The sequence below is a fragment of the Hippocampus bargibanti genome, linkage group LG05 (assembly GCF_051943395.1).
Source record: "Hippocampus bargibanti isolate YZ-2025 linkage group LG05, ASM5194339v1, whole genome shotgun sequence".
Lineage (NCBI taxonomy): Eukaryota > Metazoa > Chordata > Actinopteri > Syngnathiformes > Syngnathidae > Hippocampus > Hippocampus bargibanti.
Window position 1 is genome coordinate 9,511,895 of NC_142738.1, and position 18,943 is coordinate 9,530,837.

General features: G+C 39.6%; 2 protein-coding genes across 7 annotated transcripts; both read right to left on the reverse strand.

Annotated features, from left to right (window-relative positions):
* Positions 1-42: 42 nt before the first annotated feature.
* On the reverse strand, positions 43-15,140 carry lctlb (lactase-like b). 6 transcript variants are annotated; one of them, XM_088996288.1, is made up of 15 exons: positions 14,921-15,137; positions 9,812-9,987; positions 9,521-9,681; positions 9,353-9,440; positions 8,258-8,367; positions 8,049-8,177; positions 7,885-7,980; positions 6,817-6,871; positions 6,580-6,745; positions 4,942-5,215; positions 4,747-4,873; positions 4,463-4,662; positions 3,642-3,705; positions 1,761-1,805; positions 43-1,608 (listed from the first exon to the last, which is right to left on the reverse strand). In XM_088996288.1, the coding sequence occupies exons 2-15, from the start codon at positions 9,936-9,938 to the stop codon at positions 1,493-1,495; spliced, it is 1,758 nt and encodes a 585-aa protein (XP_088852414.1). In that variant the 5' UTR covers positions 9,939-9,987; positions 14,921-15,137; the 3' UTR covers positions 43-1,492. The 6 variants fall into 6 exon arrangements, with proteins under 6 accessions (XP_088852414.1, XP_088852416.1, XP_088852413.1 ...); XM_088996290.1 differs by lacking the exon at positions 1,761-1,805 and adding an exon at positions 3,264-3,341; XM_088996291.1 differs by lacking the exon at positions 43-1,608 and adding an exon at positions 3,264-3,341 and having other exon boundaries at positions 1,771-1,805.
* Positions 15,141-15,277: 137 nt separating this feature from the next.
* snapc5 (small nuclear RNA activating complex, polypeptide 5) lies at positions 15,278-17,356 on the reverse strand. The gene is made up of 4 exons (XM_088996294.1): positions 17,218-17,356; positions 16,239-16,359; positions 16,077-16,157; positions 15,278-15,995 (listed from the first exon to the last, which is right to left on the reverse strand). Exons 2-4 carry the CDS (start codon positions 16,326-16,328, stop codon positions 15,765-15,767), a joined length of 402 nt encoding a protein of 133 aa, XP_088852420.1. The 5' UTR covers positions 16,329-16,359; positions 17,218-17,356; the 3' UTR covers positions 15,278-15,764.
* Positions 17,357-18,943: the final 1,587 nt, after the last annotated feature.

An 18,943-nucleotide genomic window follows, 5' to 3' on the forward strand; every position in this document is an offset into this window, starting at 1 on the left:
CCTGGCAACTTGAATCACAAACAAGACAGTGAGTGAGGTTGGTACGGTATTTCACAGCAATATTTTAATGGAGAAGATTAAAACAAAAATTCCGCTTTCTTTATTAAGCCGTACACTTTTTCCACATCAAATTGAAATTCAATCCACAATACCGTATTTATTCGAGTATATCACGCAACATTTTCGACCTAAAAAAGAACTCAGTTTGGGTGCGTGTTATAAACGAGGCCCGGGAAAACAATTCTCATACACAGGTATATTTAAAGGACAACCGACAACATTTTTCCTCACCGACATCAGAAAAACGTTTTATACTATCTAATATACCCAAAAAACAAAGGCTGATATTTTTAGTCAAATGCAAAACACCAATAAAAAGGAGTTCGTGTCCCAAAACTACTTCAAAATGATCCCAGAAATTGTGAGTTTCAGAAGGTCCCACCCCCTTGTTCGTGACGTCGCCTTGCCCTAGAATGAAAACAATGGCTTCAGATTCGGAGAAGATGCTTTCTTGTTACTCATCCAGTTATGAATATGATTCAAATAGTTCTGAAAAGGAAAGCATAAATGTTTGCAATCTATTCAAGAAGTACTTGCGTATCAATTCGAGCCATCATGACTCCAATGTAGCGTCCCAGAAAAGGCACAAGATGGTGCCCAAGCTTTGTTGGGAATGGGCTGATTTGTCTGCTGGGAATTTGTGTCAACTAGAATCAAATAGTAGTCTTGGTGTAACACACAACGATTCACCATCACGTTATTTGTTTTTTCCTACTAATTTCGCCATCAACATCAATACGAAGTTTTCAGACTAAACAATGTACCCAAAATGCATTGTGTGTCACTTTCTCGGTCAGGGGCGTTCCAAATGTGACGTCACGTCAGGCTTCGTCATCAACTTGAAAACAAGACTTCCTGAATATTCAGCGCAAGTCTTAAAACGTAAAATATAGCTATATGCCGTGAAATCTTTGTAGAAGTCATTTGAAGTGATTTTACAAATTATGGACACAAGTTGTCCGGAGGCGTCGGTTGTCCTTTAATGCTTTATCCCTTCCAGGAGGTGGCAGTATTTCCATGGCTATTCTTGCCCTTCAGTTTCAATTCTCAGAAAGACCCTGATCACTCGCATTCCTTTCTTTTTTAATTTTTGATTACCATTAGCTACACTTCATTTCCTTTCCTCGCCTCGCCCACATTGAAGCGCGAGTTAAGCATTGCTGTTTTGCACAATTACCAATATCCAGAGTTTAGATTCAGTGTTCTTCATATTTTAATTGATATACTGTTACCCGTTAGTCTGAGCCGAGAAAAAGTGAAACAATGTGTTATAATTTTTAATTGAAAATTAGGGGTGCGCGTTACACACGTGTGCGCGTTATACTCGAATAAATACGGTAATGCATTCCTGTCAACGCACAATCCATGAAATAGCGATTTCACTTATTCTCCGAGTGGTTGTTTATTGCGGGGTTGTGACTGTGTGTATCATTTAGTTGCGCCTCTGGAGCAGGAACATGAGGAAGATGGCACTCAGTAAAATTGAGAGTGTGCACACAGTCGGAACAACAATTTCCGTGACCATCTCCATGTGACTGGTCAGCGGGTCTGTAAAGAACACACACTATTTAGAAAGTTCAAAGCATCGACCCCCCCCCCCCCACCCCAAAAAAAGCCTTTTGCAGCACTCAAAGGGTTTGAGTTTTTCCAAACATGTTTGTTTTTATTTATAGTCTTTTTGAGCAAAGATGGCGTCTTACCATGTATAAGTCTTAGAATATTGGCAGCAGTACTCCGCTGATCCTCTATTAAAAAAAAGAGAAATAACTCAGAATTGATGAACAATCATCAATAACCCTTTGAGTACTGCATGCATCGTATCGGAGCGACTTTGCACCACCACCACCAGGCCACTCCAAAATTTTATCCCGCTATTGCAAAGGTATCAAACGTTTTTTTGCCACGGTTCACATTGTAGTTACTCTAATGGGCCGTTAGGAATTTGGGGAAGCCAGTAGAATGTTGAATCCTATACATGTTACATGCAGAATTCGCAACAAATTAAGGAATAACTACATTTCAAATTTGAAGTAAAACATTCTAGGTAAATAAAATGACTTTATTCTACAGTACAGTTTATTTCTTTAATTATAATACCATAGCACATTTATTATAAATAAAATAAGGTACATTTTGTGTAGTTTTAAGGCTTAGAAAATTAGAAAGTAGAAAATTATGTTTTATGGGGACCTGGGAACGGATTATTTTCATTTTAATGTTTTCGTATGGGAAATACATTTTTGGGATACACACTTTTCGCCTTGCACACTCTGTCGGGGAACTAATTAAGTTCGTAAGCCAAGGTATCACTGTATATATTATTTTATTAATATATTTTATTTTATGACCCAAAAAGTTGCGTACCCATGAAAATATCAATTGTGGCTTTGATTAAAAAGCTATTTATTTCAAATTACTGTCAATTTTTAGTCAATGTATGGCTTTCCCAAGATGTGTTCCAAATGTCCACCATTTTGTTGCAAGCAAACTTGTACACGTCTGACAAAGTTGTCGATCACTTTTACACACTCCTCTTTTGAGAGAAAACATTGCTGCAGTGAGGGACTCAGTAGGATGCATCTTTTTGGGTCACCCTCACTAAAGAGGAGTGTGTAAAAGTGATTGACAACTTTGTCAGACGAGTACAGGTTTGCATGCAATGAAATGGTGGACATTTGTCAAAAAGTCAAAGTCAGCTTTATTGTCAAATATGCTAATATGCATGACATACAGAACACATCTTGAGAAAGCCATACATTGACAAAAAATTGACAGAAATAGCTGAAACTGGTGAATCGTCTTCTATAAACTGAATAATGTGTGGTTGTAATTTGAAATAAATGGCTTTTTAATCAAAGCCACACTCGAAATTTTCATGGTACGCATCTTTTTGGGTCACACTGTACAACAAAATATAAATGAGAAATTTTGTTTCGGACTTGAGCAAGCATCATAGAATTTCACAAGTTAAATTTGCTTTCATGGGCCGAATAAAATGATGTGGCAGACCACATTTGGCCCCCGGGCCTTGACTTTGACATATATTGCGCTATTTTATAGCCGTCAACCAACTTGTTTTGTCACTCGTAGCCTCAAATCTGAACAAATGTTTCATCATGATCAAGCGGCACACTGCATGCAAGTTCATAGTTAGTAAAATTGCAAGATGACAAAAACAGCACACTCGAAGTAAAGACTTGTACCCTCAAGCAAGTCCTAAACTTCATCATGCACAGGCCAAACCCTGGGCTTTTCGGCATCATCCGTTGCCTTTCTTCTAGCTGAGGGGAGGGGGCAAACAAAAAAAGATATCTCAGATTTTCTTTGCTAGTTTTAGTATTTCCACTTCCTGAATTAACTTAACCTCTGCCAAATCTATACTCTGCTTAGTGCCAGTCTAGTTGGATTCATTGGTTCATGTTTGAGGCAATGTCCCATCTATCGAGTCAGATTGTCTTTTCCAATTAACGATTTTCCTCTGAAGTTGGACGTTTGAGGTCAGAATCTTTATTTGTTTACCCCAGCTAGTTGATCAGTGGTCTTTTTATATTATTATTTTTTTTAAAACGCGGCAAACAGACCTGCAGCCAGGAGCTGATTACTTGATGAGCAGGTCTCCATAGCTTTCCTCCTCCAGTTCTCAACCTGTCAAGATTTGTACAAAAAATATAATGTTTATGCCATGGTCCAGTATTGTCAGGTGTATTATTTTTATTCTGATTATGAAAAAATATATATTTTCATCATGCTGAGATCGGCATACACAGCGTAATAATTCATCGATTTGAGTCTTATTGAATATAATAATAATAATAATAATAATACATTTCATTTCTAAACGCCTTTCAGAACTGTCACAGGATAGTTTTTTTGTGGGTGAGCAGCAGCAGCCACATGCGCCAGCGTTCACTCAACCTGGAATAACTCAAATAGATAGAAAGTTAGCTAGCTGGCTAATAGCCAGTTACATAGATAATAGATAGCCTGATAGTGAATAGGTAGATAGCTAATAGCTAGCATATAAATAGCAAATAGATAGCTAGTTAGGTAGCAATCTGGATAGCTATCTAGCCAGCTAGATAGCGAGATTAGCTAGCTAACAGATAACTAGTAGATAGATAGATAGATAGCATATAGATACCAAATAGATAATAATATAATAATACATTTCATTTCTAAGCGCCTTTCAAAACTCGCAAGGTCATTTTACAGTCACAGGATAATTTTTTTTCTGTGGGTGAGCAGCGGCAGCCACATGCCAGCGTTCACTCAACCCCAAAGTAACTCAAATAGATAGAAATCTAGCTATATGTGTGTGTGTGTGTGTGTGTGTGTGTGTGTGTGTGTGTGTGTGTGTGTGTGTGTGTGTGTGTGTGTGTGAATCATAGCGAGTGCCTCCTACTTCTCTCTGATTGGGAAATCCATTCGAGCCGATGATGCGCTTGTAAAACTGAACAGATGCTTTGGGATAGCGAGGCTTGTGCTTGTTCCGGAAATCCACATGATACAATCCAAATCTCTCACTGAAACCTTCGTCCCACTCAAACTTGTCCAGCAGGGACCATGCGGTGTAACCTTTGATATTGACACCATCTCTGAGGGCTGAGAGCGGGATTAGAACAAAATTCAGTTTCTTCGCATTGTGAAAGACCCCAAAAAAATGTCCAGGAGCTTTAGCATGTTCACCTTTTAGCATTTCGTCGATGTAGTCTTTAAAGTACTGTATCCTCCAGACATCACACAGCTCTGTGCATTGCATCTTCTCGGATACTCCATTCTCAGTCACATAAATCATTGGGTTTCCATATTGAGTCTTAAAAATAAAACCAATCAGTGTTCCTTTCATGTCCAAATAGGATCACACTTGTATCCATTAATCACCTTAACAAAATTGAGCATGCGTCGGAACCCCCACGGCACAGAGTAGAGCCACTCAGAACCGGGGTCAGGCCACTGGGGGTCAACCAGCTCGGCCAAGTCACGGTCCATGAAGAAGCTGCTGGCGCTACGGCCCGGTGGATTATTCTTTTGGGTGATGTAGCGTGTAGTGAAGTGACTGATGCCCAGAAAGTCACAAGTACCCTTGACATAGCTCTTCTCCTGGGGAGTAAATGTGGGCAGGCGAGATGACCCGAGACCCTGCTGGACACTCTTCCTGCCTGTCCAGAAACCCTCATTAAGAAAAAAGAACTGAAAGAGGCTGCAGAAAAGGCCTGGAAATGCATTTTGAATGAAATGCAATACAATATAATTCAATACATATTGATTTATATAGCACTTTAACAACAGCCAAGGCTGTAACAAATCGCTTAACATGGACAGCTATCATATACAGGAAATAAAGCAGGCACAAAGTGTCAAAGATGTGACAGTCAGACACTGTGGACGAAGACTCGAACCCAGAAAGATTGTCCCTACTGCCGGCAGGAGACGTAGCCATTCATGGCAGACGTCTGAATTCTGCAGTCCTCCCTCCAAGCTATTTATTGAGAGTATATGCACATTTAAGTGATACATTAGTAAAACATAGTTTTCTTCATTAGAATACCACGCCCCTGTAACGTTCTGAGCCCCAACAGCTGTAAGCAATAAAATTGTCTTTTCCATTAGCTGATAAATTTGTAACCTGGCTAATGAGCTCTTCCTGTGCAGGATGTTCAAGGCGTAAATAACTTCGGTGATAAAGGAGTTTCCCAAGTCCTAAATTCTGTCCAAGGCCAGATCTCGATGAAGCTGACAGTTTAACTTGCTGTGTCTGTTGACCTGATTGACCCCAGGTTGTCTGTGCTTCAATCGAGTCACACATGTTGACTAAGCGTATAACAGCATGAAACTTTTAAACATGTAGCCAACAGTAGCCAAAATGGAACTGTATAGTGCCACTTAGCAGTTTTTTTGACGACGATACTAGTGCAGCGTGTTCTACCGGAAACAAATTCCTTGTGTGTTCTAAATACTTGGCAATAAAGATGATTCTGATTCTGATATGATACATTCTTATTCTGTCTAATCTCTATCACAAAGATAGTAGTGACAGATGACCTCTGGGAGGTAAGGAGGAGCAAGCCTATTTAAAGATTTGAAAACCAATAAGATCTAGAAAAGAACTCTAAAATGTATAGGGAGACAGTGAAGGGATGCCAGAGTAGGAGTGGTATGCTCCCTCTTACGAGTACCAGTTAAGAGGCGAGCAGCAGCATTCTGGACCAGCTGGATACGCTTCATAGAGGATTGGCTGACTTCAAAGTAAAGCGCATTACAGTAATCGAGCCGAGATGGGGAAAAAGGCATGAAATACTGCTTCAAGGTGCTCATGAGAAACAAGAGGTTTGATTTTAGCAAGCTGTCTAAGATGAAAGAAGCTGTCTTTAACAACAGCGCCAATTTGTCGGAATTGAAGAATGTAACAGTTTTATGGTCACTGGGTTGTGCACCACTTTTTTAATCTGATACAAAAACGTTCACTGATTGTTTCTCAAAAAATTGCCGTTTTACATGGCATTCAACTGTGATGTCAACTTGCCAATGAAATCTTTCATCACTTGAGGGTAGTCCCCGTGAAAGACGGGTGTTGCAAACCAGCCGAGGGAGAACTGCACGTATCTCTCTGCTGCTTCGATGTCCTTCTGGTTGCTTATGTCCACGGGCTCTCCCCAATCTGCTGTCAGGGAGATGCCCACAAGACCTGAAACGTTTTTAAAAAAAAAAAAGATTTAGAGAAATATATAAAGTGTTTCCAGTTGAGTGATTGCCTACCATTTTGTTTCGGCCTCCATTGCATATCGTACGTGTGCCAAACTTTGGCATGAGCCTGTCAGGAAGTTGTGGATTGGTCACATTTAAGTTAATATGGTATAATTTCCCAGTAAGGCCTTACCTGGTGTCCTAAACATAAGCTCCGATATATAATACAGTAATACCTCCGCTTACGAACACTTTAGCGAACAAACTTTTCGCCTTACGAACATTAAACTCGCGAGAATATGATCTTGGCATATGAACTAGTTTTCGGGAAAGACACAGAGTGCCACAATGGCTGGCGGAATAGTTTTTGGCGGAAGAACACCAAACCACACGGCCGAACAACGCCACCGTGGCTGCCGGACTACTTTTTCACACACCCTTTTTCTGAGTGCATACTTGGCATACGTGGTTTGTTATCAAGGATACATTTTCTATTATGGGACCGGAAAAGACCCCACCCCAGGCTAATGTTGAGCCGAAGAGGACACAAAACAAAATTGTGGTCGAGCAGAAGAAGGAGATCATCTAGAAACACGAATGAGGTGTGCGTTTGTGTGACTTAGCATCCCAGTACCAGTATACTAAGTCGGCAATTGCTACGTGTTGCTAAGGGTGTTTCTGTGTTGTCTAAGCAATGGTCTCAGGCAATAGAAGAGGTTGAAAAACTTCTGTTGATTCAGATTAACGAAAAGCAGCTAGCAGGGGACAGTGTGTGAGGGTATTATCGCCGAGAAATCACAGCAACTTCACTCGGATATCATCAAGAGGCAACTACATCAACGACCGTCACAAAGGTAAATAAAACAACTTTATTATCCAGTATTGTTTATTTCTTTAACAATACAAGATCACATTTATTATACATAAAATAAGGTATATTTTCTGTAGTTTTAAGGCTTATTTAGTAGAAAATTATGTTTTATGGGGACCTGCGAACGGATTACTCCCATTTTTAATGGTTTGGAAGACACACTTTTTGCCTTACACACACTTTCTGTGAACCAATTAAGTTCGTAAACTGAGGTATGACTGGACTCAAAACGTATTTCAGCAATGGGATTGTACACACACATGACTTACCTTAATAATGTGATGGGCAGCCCGGTATGCTCCAGTCCCTCTCGTCCTCAGTCCTGGGGCATGCTCCCCTGTTTCGTATCCTTCCACCGCTACAGACTAGATATGAAACATGAGCATGTCAAACCTTACATACATAAAAAACAGCAAATGCGATATAAGCATACCCATGGATTGCTGAATGTAATCCAATACTTGACTCGGTTGCCGAATCTTTCAAAGCACAGGTTGGCAAAGTCATTAAAATGGTTGACCATGCTTATATTCTGCCATCCGCCATATCGCTCTTGCAAGACCTCGAAAAATAGAATGAAAGGTTTTAATAAAGAGTCTGTATTTTAGAGAGAGGGGCGGTTTATGTTCTCTGCGTACCAACCTGCGGGAGATCCCAGTGATACAAAGTTACAATGGGAGTGATTTTGCTGCCCAGCAGGTGATCGATCAGATCGTTGTAGTACTGAATTCCTCTTTCGTTGACATGATCAGCTGTGAATTGAATGTGAAAATACATTCGTAACGTGATTTCCGGACTATAAACCGCAACTTTAGTCACAAACTTTCAACCCTGCGGTTTATGCAGATGTGCTTTATGTATGTTTTTCTAATGGCCGCCAGAGGGCGCTCGAGCACTACAGGTAAGAGTGAGACAGGGCGAATAGATGTGCCGAGGAGGTTTAATGTAATTTTGCGTGTGAAACGTGCATTTAAAGTCGCCCTCCGAGTTGAATGGGAGGGTTGGATTACCAGCGGCGAGAAATCGTTTCCTAAAACTGGCAGGATGCAAAGTCTGCCAGTGGATCCTGACAGTGTAATGTTTGCAATCGATTAAAGAAGTCCTTCCGTGTCATTTTGGGGCATCTGCAATGTAGCGTCCCAGAAAATGCACAAGATGGCGCCCAAGCTCCGTTGGAAATGGGCTGATTTATCTGCTGGGAATTTGTGTCAACTAGTATCAAATAGTAGTCTTGGTGCAACACACCATCGCATTATTTATGTTTTTTCCTTCTAATTTCGCCATCAACACAAAGTTTTCAGACCAAACAAAGTACCCATAATGCATTGTGTGTCGCTTTCTCAGTCAGGGACGTTCCAGACGTGACGTCACGTCAGGCATCGTCATCAACTTGAAAACAATACTTCCTGAATATTCAGCGAGAGTCTTAAAACGTAAAATATTGCTATATGCCGTGGAATCTTTGTAAAATACGCTCAGTAGAAGTCATTTGAAGTGATTTTACAAATTATGGACACAACTTGTCCGCAGGCGTCGGTTGTCCTTTAAAAATGTACTGAGTGAGGCTAATAATCAACTGCGCTCTGTTGTCCGGAAATTATGGTACTCAAAAAGCAAGTGTGAGTGTGTTTTGATGAAGAGAAGGTGAAATGTCACCGGCATCGCCTCGATTAACGCCAAGGGGGGATTAAAGAAAGCAAAAAGAGAGTGAATGTGTCATTCATTAAAGTTGCTCACACTTGATTCCCGTTGGAATGAGTCGAGGCCAAGAGATGGAAAAGCGATAGTGGTTCAGTTTGAGCTCCTTCATCAGTGACACGTCATCCTGTAAGAAGCAAATGGACTCTTTGTGTGTGTGTGTGTGTGAAAGCAGAGTTGATCATCACCTTGGGATCCTTCTCCTACCTTGACTTTGTAGTAACCCTCACAAGAGGAATCCCCTGTGTCATTTTGTAGAATTTTACCCCTTTTGTGACTGAATACGTCCCAGATGCTCAGGCCTTTTCCATCTTTATCCCAGGCTCCTTCTGTTTGATAGGCTGAACTGCCGGTACCCCACGAAAATCCTGACAGACAAATCGGATAGCGATCATTCGCTAATAAGGAGACTAAGGGCTGCTGAAAATGGTGAGGGGAAATTGGAGTTCCGCCAGATATGACAATTGTGCCATTTTTATGAATTACAATCGATCCTACCAGCTGGAAAAGTGCCATAATAGAAGGAGCTGTGGTCGTTCTTTGTCCAGTCGAAGTCCTCAGTCGCAGACACACACAGCACCAACACAAGCACATGGCACGCACCGAGGGTACAGCCACACCACATGGTATCCTTCAGCTTGCGGGGGCACTTGGGGTCTGGTTTTCCTTTACTTCTGTCCACATAATTCATAGTTTAGATACACTTAGTACATTTTTTCAATGCATGTATTAAAGTTGCCTTATCCTCACACAACCGCAAAAGGTTTTGAAGCAAACAACGAAATAACCCTAGTCAGTTTTTTCCATCTAAAATGGGCTTGTTTGTCTAAAACCTATCTTTCAAGTACAGTGATACCTTGGCTTACGAACTTAATTGGTTCCCAATGTGTAAGGCGAAATGTGTGTATCCTAAAAATTAATTTCCTATAGGAAACCATTAAAATGAGAATAAACCGTTCCCAGGTCCCCATAAAACATAATTTTTTACTTTCAAATTTTCAAATTAGTCTTAAAACTACACAAAATATACCCTTTTTATGTATAATACATGTGCTATGGTATTACAATTAAAGAAATAAACTGTACTGTTTAATAAAGTCTGACGAACGCTGACGAAGCCTCTTGGATAGGAGGCGAAACGTCCGACACCTTCAAAAAAGTACAGATGACGGCTGAAGAAACCTTCTCATCGAAAGTACATGTAATGTAATTTATTTTATACATTGTAAAAATAAATATCGTAAAAAGCAACACCTTTGGGAAACTGAACAAATGCTCAAAAAAAGAATATCAACATCGCAGGGACAATGCTCGTGGGCTTTAATCTGCAATACATCTCCACCTAAAAGCTAGCAATGACTCATTTGATTACAGTGAGGTTAAAATCTTAGCTAAAGAAAATAGATGGTTTGACAGGAGAGTAAAAGAAGCTATTTTTGTAAAACAGCAAAACCCTTCAAAATAGCATTGGTGGTTTAAAGGACAACCAACGTCTCCGGACAAGTTGTGTCCATAATTTGTAAAATGGCTTCAAATGACTTCTACAGAGCGTATTTTACAAAGATTCCACCACATATAGCTATATGTTACGTTTTAAGACTCGTGCTGCATATTCCGGAAGTCTTGTTTTTGAGTTGGTGATGAGTCCGTACGTGACGTCACTGAAGGAACGCCCCTGACCAAAAAAAAGGACTCATTGTAGCAGTCCTTCCATCACGTCAATGCTTGTTTGGTCTGAAAAACTCGTGTTGCACCAGAAAGAGCCAGAAGAGGGCGTCCAAGCTCCATGTAAGGAATTTATCAGCCTGTGGAAACGGGCTGATTAATTCCTCACAGGAGCTTGGTCGCCATTTTCTGCCTCTTTTTGGGTGAGACATTTCCCCCCAATGTTGCCTCAAAATGGCCCGGAATACATTATTTAATCGATTGCAAACATGTATGCTCAGAACTATTTGAATCATATTCATAACTGGATGTGTAACAAGAAATCATATTCTCAGAATCTGAAGCCATTGTTTTGATTCTCCAGAAATGCAAGACGTTTTGGCGTGACGTCACGAACTGGAGGCGGGACTTTCTAAAAACGCCCAATTCGCAGCTCAATTTTTTTGCAGATTTTGGACACTTTAAGTCATTTTTATTGGTGTTTTGCATTTGAATAAAAATATCATACTGCGTGTTTTGGGTATTTTAGATGCTATAAAACATTTTTCTGATGTCAATTAAAAACAAAAAAGTGACGTCGGTTGTCCTTTAAGGTTTGATTTAGACAGGTCTTAAAACAGACTTCTTAGTCGTTACCACGTTGGCTTAGTCATGCTAATGAGGTGATACCAGAGATAATGGGGCAATCAGAGCCAGGCATAGAACATTACAGGTAATCAAACAGAATAAAAGAAGAAATCAGATTAGCTATAGGGAGTAGTCTACTGCTCCCCCAACCTTAGAGCAGGGACCTATCAGAGCAGAGGTCTGTCCATACGGGATATACAGTATATAGGGCCAGTTACTAGCACAACTTTAGTTCACTGACGAAGCTCTTCCGATGAGTTTTCCAAATATAAGACACACCCACATTATGAGGCGCGACAGTTGAGGCTGGGGTTACGCACTACTTCAAGAGAGGAGAAATGGAGTAAGCGGCTGCTTAGAGTTGTTGCGAGACCTGTTGTGGCTCTCAATATTACTTCAGCATATAAGGTGCACCTGCGTATAAGGTGCAGGGTCATCTTTTGAAGAAAATGAAGACTTTTGGGTACGCCTTATACACTGGAAAATACGGTATTCAAAACTGCGGAAAAGGCATTTGGTCTACTCAAGTACAATAAAGCAGTACAAGAAACCGTGTGAGTGCCTCTAAGCCATCTGGTGTTACATGCTGGTATTACAGCTAATAACTTCAGTCAATCCTTGCATATTTAAAATTTGGCATCAGTGGATTTTGCATACGTGTGTGTGTGTCTGGGGTGAAATGTTTATCATGTATTATGGGTTTTCAAATATGAATACATAATAACGTACAACTATATTTGTGTAATATATTAAGGAGCATGGATTGCCAGTCGCCGATGCCTTGCATAAAGGCATACAATAATGCCGAGGGGTCCCTCATCCCAAACACTCCGCTACCCCCCTACCCCACCTCCACCCCCAATTCAAACTCGATGGACTGTGAACTCATTTTGCTGAGGCTGACAGAAGTCGACTATGATTTCACATGTGTAAGCAAAAATATTATACAATAGATATTGATTTATATAGCGCTTGAACAACATCTGAAGCTGGAAAAAAGCGATTAACATGGACAGTTATCATATACAGGAAATAAAGCAGTCACGATAGTAGAAAGCACCATTATGCAGATAAACGTGACATTCAGGTCCAATCATCTACCACCACCCTACAGATTTCACATTTTTTAAATTTATTTTATGTAATTTGATATATTTGCGGATTGTCCACATTTTTGCTCAAGAAAATGTAGATTAAAAAAAAAAAAACATTCCTTGCTGATATATCCTAACACAACCCCACTGCAATAATAATCTGCATTATTTTTATGTAACTTTAAAGGACAACCAACATCACTTTTTTTGTTTCCTAACTGACATCAGAAAAACGTTTTATAGCATCTAAAATACCCAAAACACGCAGGATGATATTTTTACTCAAATGCAAAACACCAATAAAAATGACTTAGTGTGTAAAAAGTACTTCAATTTGAAACCGGAAGTGGCTATTTTCAGAAGGTCCCGCCCCCATGTTCGTGGTGTCACGGTAAGACGTCTTGCCTTGCTCGAGAATCAAAACAATGGCTTCAGATTCGGAGTATGCTTTCTTGTTACTCATCCAGTTATGAATATGATTCAAATAGTTCTGAAGAGGAAAGCATACATGTTTGCAATCGATTAAAGAATTTATTCCGTGTCATTTTGAGGGGGGAAATGTAGCACCGAATGTGTATCATCTGGGCGGGGGGGGGGGGGGGGGTGTACCACCGAAAAGAGGCAGAAGAGGGCGGCAAAGCTCTGTGGAAACGGGCTGATTAATTCCTTACAATTTTTGTCAGTGAATAATCAAATAGATGCTTGGTGCCACAAACAAGGATTCACCATCGCGTTATTTATGTGTTTTCCTTCTAATTTCGCCATCAACACGAAGTTTTCAGACCAAACAAAGTTTTGCAAAATGCCTTGAGGTGATGCGAGGGATGTCCTTTCTCGCTGAGGGGTGTTCCTTCAGTGACGTAGGGTGAGGACTCCTTTTAGGGGTGAGATGTCCTATAAATAACGACAACCAACGCCTCTGGACAAGTTGTGTCCATAATTTGTAAAATCACTTCAAATGACTTCTACTGAGCGTATTTTACAACGATTCCACGGCATATAGCTATATTTTACGTTTTAAGACTTGCGCTGAATATTCAGGAAGTCTTGTTTTCGAGTTGACGATGCCTGACATGACGTCGCGTCTGGAACGCCCCTGACCGAGAAAGCGACACACAATGCATTTTGGGTACTTTGTTTGGTCTGAAAACATCAGGTTGATGGCAAAATTAGAAAGATAACACATAAATAATGCGATGGTGTGTTGCACCAAGACTACTATTTGATACTAGTTGACACAAATTCCCAGCTGACAAATCAGCCCATTCTGAAACTCGCCATCCCGAGGTCATTTTGAAGTAGTTTTGGGACACTTTAACTCATTTTTATTGGTGTTTCGCATTTGAACAAAAGTATCAGCCTGCGTGTTTTGGGTATTTTAGATGCTCTAAAACGTTTTTTCTGATGTCAGTTAGGAAACAAAAAAATGGCATCGGTTGTCCTTTAAGAGATAAAACACAGTTGCCACTGTCATACATGTTAAGTTTCAGAAATCATAAATCGGGACACTTTCGTACTCGCGACTCTGTGGTGCATGTTAAAATAATGCGAGCGTCACAAAAGTGCAAATTAGAAGTAAATAAAACCCAAAAATGCTCTCATTGTTTTATACATTCAATTAGGATAAAAATGTATTTTGTTTTTTTACATAGTTTTTTTTTTTTTTACATTTTGTTTCACCTTACAAATGAACTGTCTGTATTGTGACAATAGTTGCTTTATAAAGTGAGTTTTGTGGTCAAAATCGGGAGTCACCTGACCAAATTGTGAGACTTAGCATGGATACACTATTAATATGCACCTATTTTTATTATAGCATCAATCCACACTTCACGATTGGCAATATTAAACAATGTTACTTCTGTGTATTTGTGTTGTGATACTATTTGTTATTTTGTTTTTGTTTTTCCCGCTTGATATCAAGATGGTGCAATGAGTGGCTGCCTTTACAGCAGGTACTGTATTTTGTTTTCTACTTCTTCCTTTCCTTTCCTCTTACTTTCATCACTTTGCTGCTGTGAAATGTACATTTCTCCACTGAGAGACTAATCAAGGCTAAGAGACTAATCCAAACCACTCAAATCCAACATTAGACTTAATTCCTTTGCTACACATTCAAAAGAAATAGCCGAGATATATTTACATGTTCAACATTAAAACCTTTTTAAAACCAATATTTAAACTATGTTCACCGAATGTAACAATCCCACAATCATATTACCTGTTGTTTAGGAAGAGATCATCCGTAGGTGGTGTCAGGTCAGTCGAGTCCCTGTGCAAATGTTTTTTTTTTAACTTCCTTGCCAACCAAGTCGTAAAGCTGCGTACAGAGTTTAAAGGAGAGCTTCCCCTATTTTGGTCCACCTCCTGTCGTAGTGCACACGTGTGCAGAGCTGAGCTTGCTCTGAGTTTGAAAGCTGGTCCCTATTGTGAGGCCCGCTGCATTGTTGGAGCTGTTAGAAAATGCTGAATAGTTTGTTGGCAGAAAATGTTTACGCTGCATAACCCTTTGGCCTGGAGTACAGCAAGGATTATAACATTTGCCATACTGGATTGACATCGACATATAGATCAAGAATAGTTTTGACACATTATTTTTAATATGAAAATCATTTCCGATGATAATTCTCACCAACGCCAAGTCAGTAACAAATGTAAATCAAAATTGTGTTCTAGAACATAAAAAAAAACATTTCAAAACATTTATTTTGTGCTTGTGTTACGTTTATATGGCCCAGCCATTCCTATTAATGCTAACAGGCACATTTCAACACTTGATTTGTGGTTTTTCAGCTAAACAACGGCACCCTATAGTTTGACCGGTGGACAAGAAGCATTACAAAAAAATCACCAGCTATTTTGGTGTGGGGTTTCTATCTACACTTGAAACACAGATGATAACATTTTACTGAGATCCAAATGCCTTTTAACAGTGGGAAGGATAAGATATGAGCACCACATTGGAATCCAACAACCCCAGCGACAATAAATTAAAACTCAAATGACAAACACCGGCGGACAAATAAACGCATCTATAGAATGTGTCGTTGGATTGTTTCCACACCTCAGTAATCATCGTCATATTCTACATCATCATCATCATCATCATCCCTGTCGCGCACAAACCCAAACTCATTGTCATGGTCTTCATTTCCCTCATTCTCCTCCTCTTCTTCTTCTTCTACTTCGTCGTCGTTCTCATCGTCTTCCTCCTCCTCCTCCATATCATAATCAGCAGCGGTGTTCAGCAAAAGCTTGGTGGAGTTAATCTTGTTTTCATCGTCGAGGTTGATTTCCTGTAGACAGAGGGATTGAGGATCATTTTTAACTAACGAATCATCTTAGAGTTTGCACTCTATTCGGGTGCCCGATGCTACCTCGATTTCTGGAGACGGGCATTCAGGTGCTCCTTCCTCAGTTTGAGCTCTTATGATTGATCTTAAAGCTCCTTCTTCAAACTAAAACATAGATTAAACAAACAAAAATGTATCATATAAACCACTGGAAGCACAAATAGTGTTGAAATCTCACACACTAACCTTTAACCTGTTCAGCTGGTCTTGAAGCATGACTTGGATTTTGAGGAGCGTCTCCTCTTCCTTTTTCAACTCCTGCAGGCGGCTGTGCATTTTTACTGGGTTTACACCAGCATTTCACAAACTGAAATTGGATTGAGATAACAATAACAGGAAATAAAATGACTAATTTTCCCTTTCAGTGATCAACCAGCACATCTCGAAGGAGATGCTGGCACTTCCTGTATTGCTGGAAGAAATTGTGGCAGGACTACCCGTGGCTGGTTCACGAGGACAACGTGCACACTCACAATGCCAACAGCATCGGACAGCTCCTGGTTGAGGAAAATGTTGACATCCTGGAGCAACAACCTCCCTGCTTCCCAAACCTAGCTTTCTGTCCTCATTTCCATACCCAAGAGGGTCATTCAGCGGACCCGTTTTGAAGATGTGGATGGCAACTAGATAGCAGTAATTATGGCAATAACACGGATTCATGAAGAATCATTACAATGCAATCAATCCAGTTCCTAGAGACGTATCCTCCCTGTTTCAGATCTTTCTACTACAACACAACTGATTCAAATGATCAGCTCAACAGAAAGCTCTGTAGAAGCCTCAAATGATCACAATCGATAGAAGCAGGTGTTTTGGAATAGGGTGAGATAAAGCAGGCTTGCAGACAACTAGAGTTCCGTACTCCCAATTTAGGGAATTTCTTCAATGGGGAAAAAAATCACGCAGTTTGGATTTGAACTATATATCCTCCATGACACCATAGGCACACCTAAGATATTATCACAACGGTGATAGCATTGCATTCTGTAGAGCTACGCGCCATTACATTTTCACGAGCAAATATGTGCAGGATAACAACTGTAAGGTTACAGAAAACGGACTTAAAGATGGAAATACAATCTGTTCGGAATTTGGAATAAATATAAACAGCAAAATAACGTCGTGATACTCATGTATTTTTTTTTAAATGGAATATTTACATTACCTTTCTTTGCCGTCCTGTTTACAGCTGCATATTAACGGAGAACTAGACGATGGTAGAAAAGGGTGGAAAGTACCCAGTTTTGGAAATAGCGACATATGAAGCAGCCGACCGGAGCAAACCACACTTCCTGTTTACTTCCTGAATTCACGCGTCACTTCCGTGTGTTTGCCTTTATGGTTTAATTTTTATTATCACAACGAGTTTTTGTACTTACATCTTTACATTCAAAGGGATATATTGTTTGTTTTTGCAGGAATGTGTTCATCTGTCAAAGAATTCGATGATTGACGTATGAAAATATATGTTACCTTTCGTTCCATTCCTCCCTTCTTTAATCTTTAATTTGACCTTTCTCTCCATCCCTCAACCTTTTTATAATTACGTATGAGTAATTTAGCACTGAACCCGAACATGTTTCTCGAACGAATACCTTAATTTCCTGGTATTCTGAATGTTGCGTCAGTTCCGCTTGAAGTTTGGTGACATCTCGTGGTAAAAGACGGTAACTCGCAATTAACACAGAGAAGTGCAAGCCTGTCAACTGTATTTTTTGTGAACGGTAATGAATCTTCATTTTTAATATCAAAATCATTTCTTATGATAATTCTCACCAACTGAAGTTAGTAGCAACTGTAAATAAAAATTGGGTTTCAGAACATAAAAACATTCCAAAACGTTTATTTTGTGCGAATGTTATTTTTATATGGCCCAGCCATTGCTATTAATGCTAACCGGCACATTTCTCTTGATTTGACGAAGCTAAAAGTTAAGCAAAACCTAACATCTTTATTTGGCCTAAAATCGTGTTACAGCTTTGGAAGAAAAAATGTCGACCACGTTTACCCAAACCTAAGTGTCAGGTGGTGACATTATGGCGTTAGGAACGCTAATTTGGAGCAAATCTCCTGTAGTTAACGATTTTAACCCTACGCACAAACTAAAAGCACCTGTCAACCTTTGCTAATAGCTTCACTTATAAATGATTACAATTCCCGTATAAAAATAGTGGTACGCCGTACATTATTTGAAATGATAAAAAAACGCTAACATAAGCGGAAATGCAGTTTACCGCGCATGCGTACATTATGCCTTCATAAACGACCGTACGCAGCGATAAAAAAAAATATATACGATATGATCGAATATTACTTTTGCTCCCCTTACTAATGATTGCAATTCCCCTTATTAAGCAATAATAAACCTTACAAACACAACCCGACACATAATTATTTGCTTATAGCAAGCATAAAAACAGAGAGTAATTTGTTATTTATAATAAATAATAATTGTAATTATTTTATTTTATTAACTTAATACACACCATAAGAAATGTCATTTTTTTTCTTAGTGCCCTCCCCATACGGAACCGGAAATACAAAATCAAACGAAAATAATGTGACGCGCATGCGCATATCATGCTTCATCGACGAAGACTCGATAACCGCAGAAAATAAATGCCTGATCAAGGATAACGGGCTGGTATACCGTGGACACGTGACAATATTAATAATTGACGAACGCATTGTCGTTTGCTACCAGTGACCGAGACGATCCGAATTAGAGCCGAAATGGGTAAGACAAGATCGGTCTTATTAAAATCGTTTATTTTTTATTATTTTTTTTTTTTGTTTATAAGTTGCTTTACGGTGTACACAATTCAAAACGATGAAAAAACTTTAAAAAATTAAAAATTCGGGGAAAACGTATAAGTTGACAGGTATGTAAA

Coding starts and splice junctions, on each gene's coding strand:
- lctlb (XM_088996287.1), bottom strand. CDS start 9,938: ATGTGGTGTGGCTGTACCCTCGGTGCGTGCCATGTGCTTGTGTTGGTG. Junction 6,746..6,816: donor ATGGAGGCCGAAACAAAATG/GTAGGCAATCAC, acceptor AAAACGTTTCAG/GTCTTGTGGGCATCTCCCTG. Junction 4,874..4,941: donor GCATGCTCAATTTTGTTAAG/GTGATTAATGGA, acceptor TTTATTTTTAAG/ACTCAATATGGAAACCCAAT.
- snapc5 (XM_088996294.1), bottom strand. CDS start 16,328: ATGCACAGCCGCCTGCAGGAGTTGAAAAAGGAAGAGGAGACGCTCCTC. Junction 16,158..16,238: donor ACCAGCTGAACAGGTTAAAG/GTTAGTGTGTGA, acceptor TCTATGTTTTAG/TTTGAAGAAGGAGCTTTAAG. Junction 15,996..16,076: donor GCCCGTCTCCAGAAATCGAG/GTAGCATCGGGC, acceptor CTCTGTCTACAG/GAAATCAACCTCGACGATGA.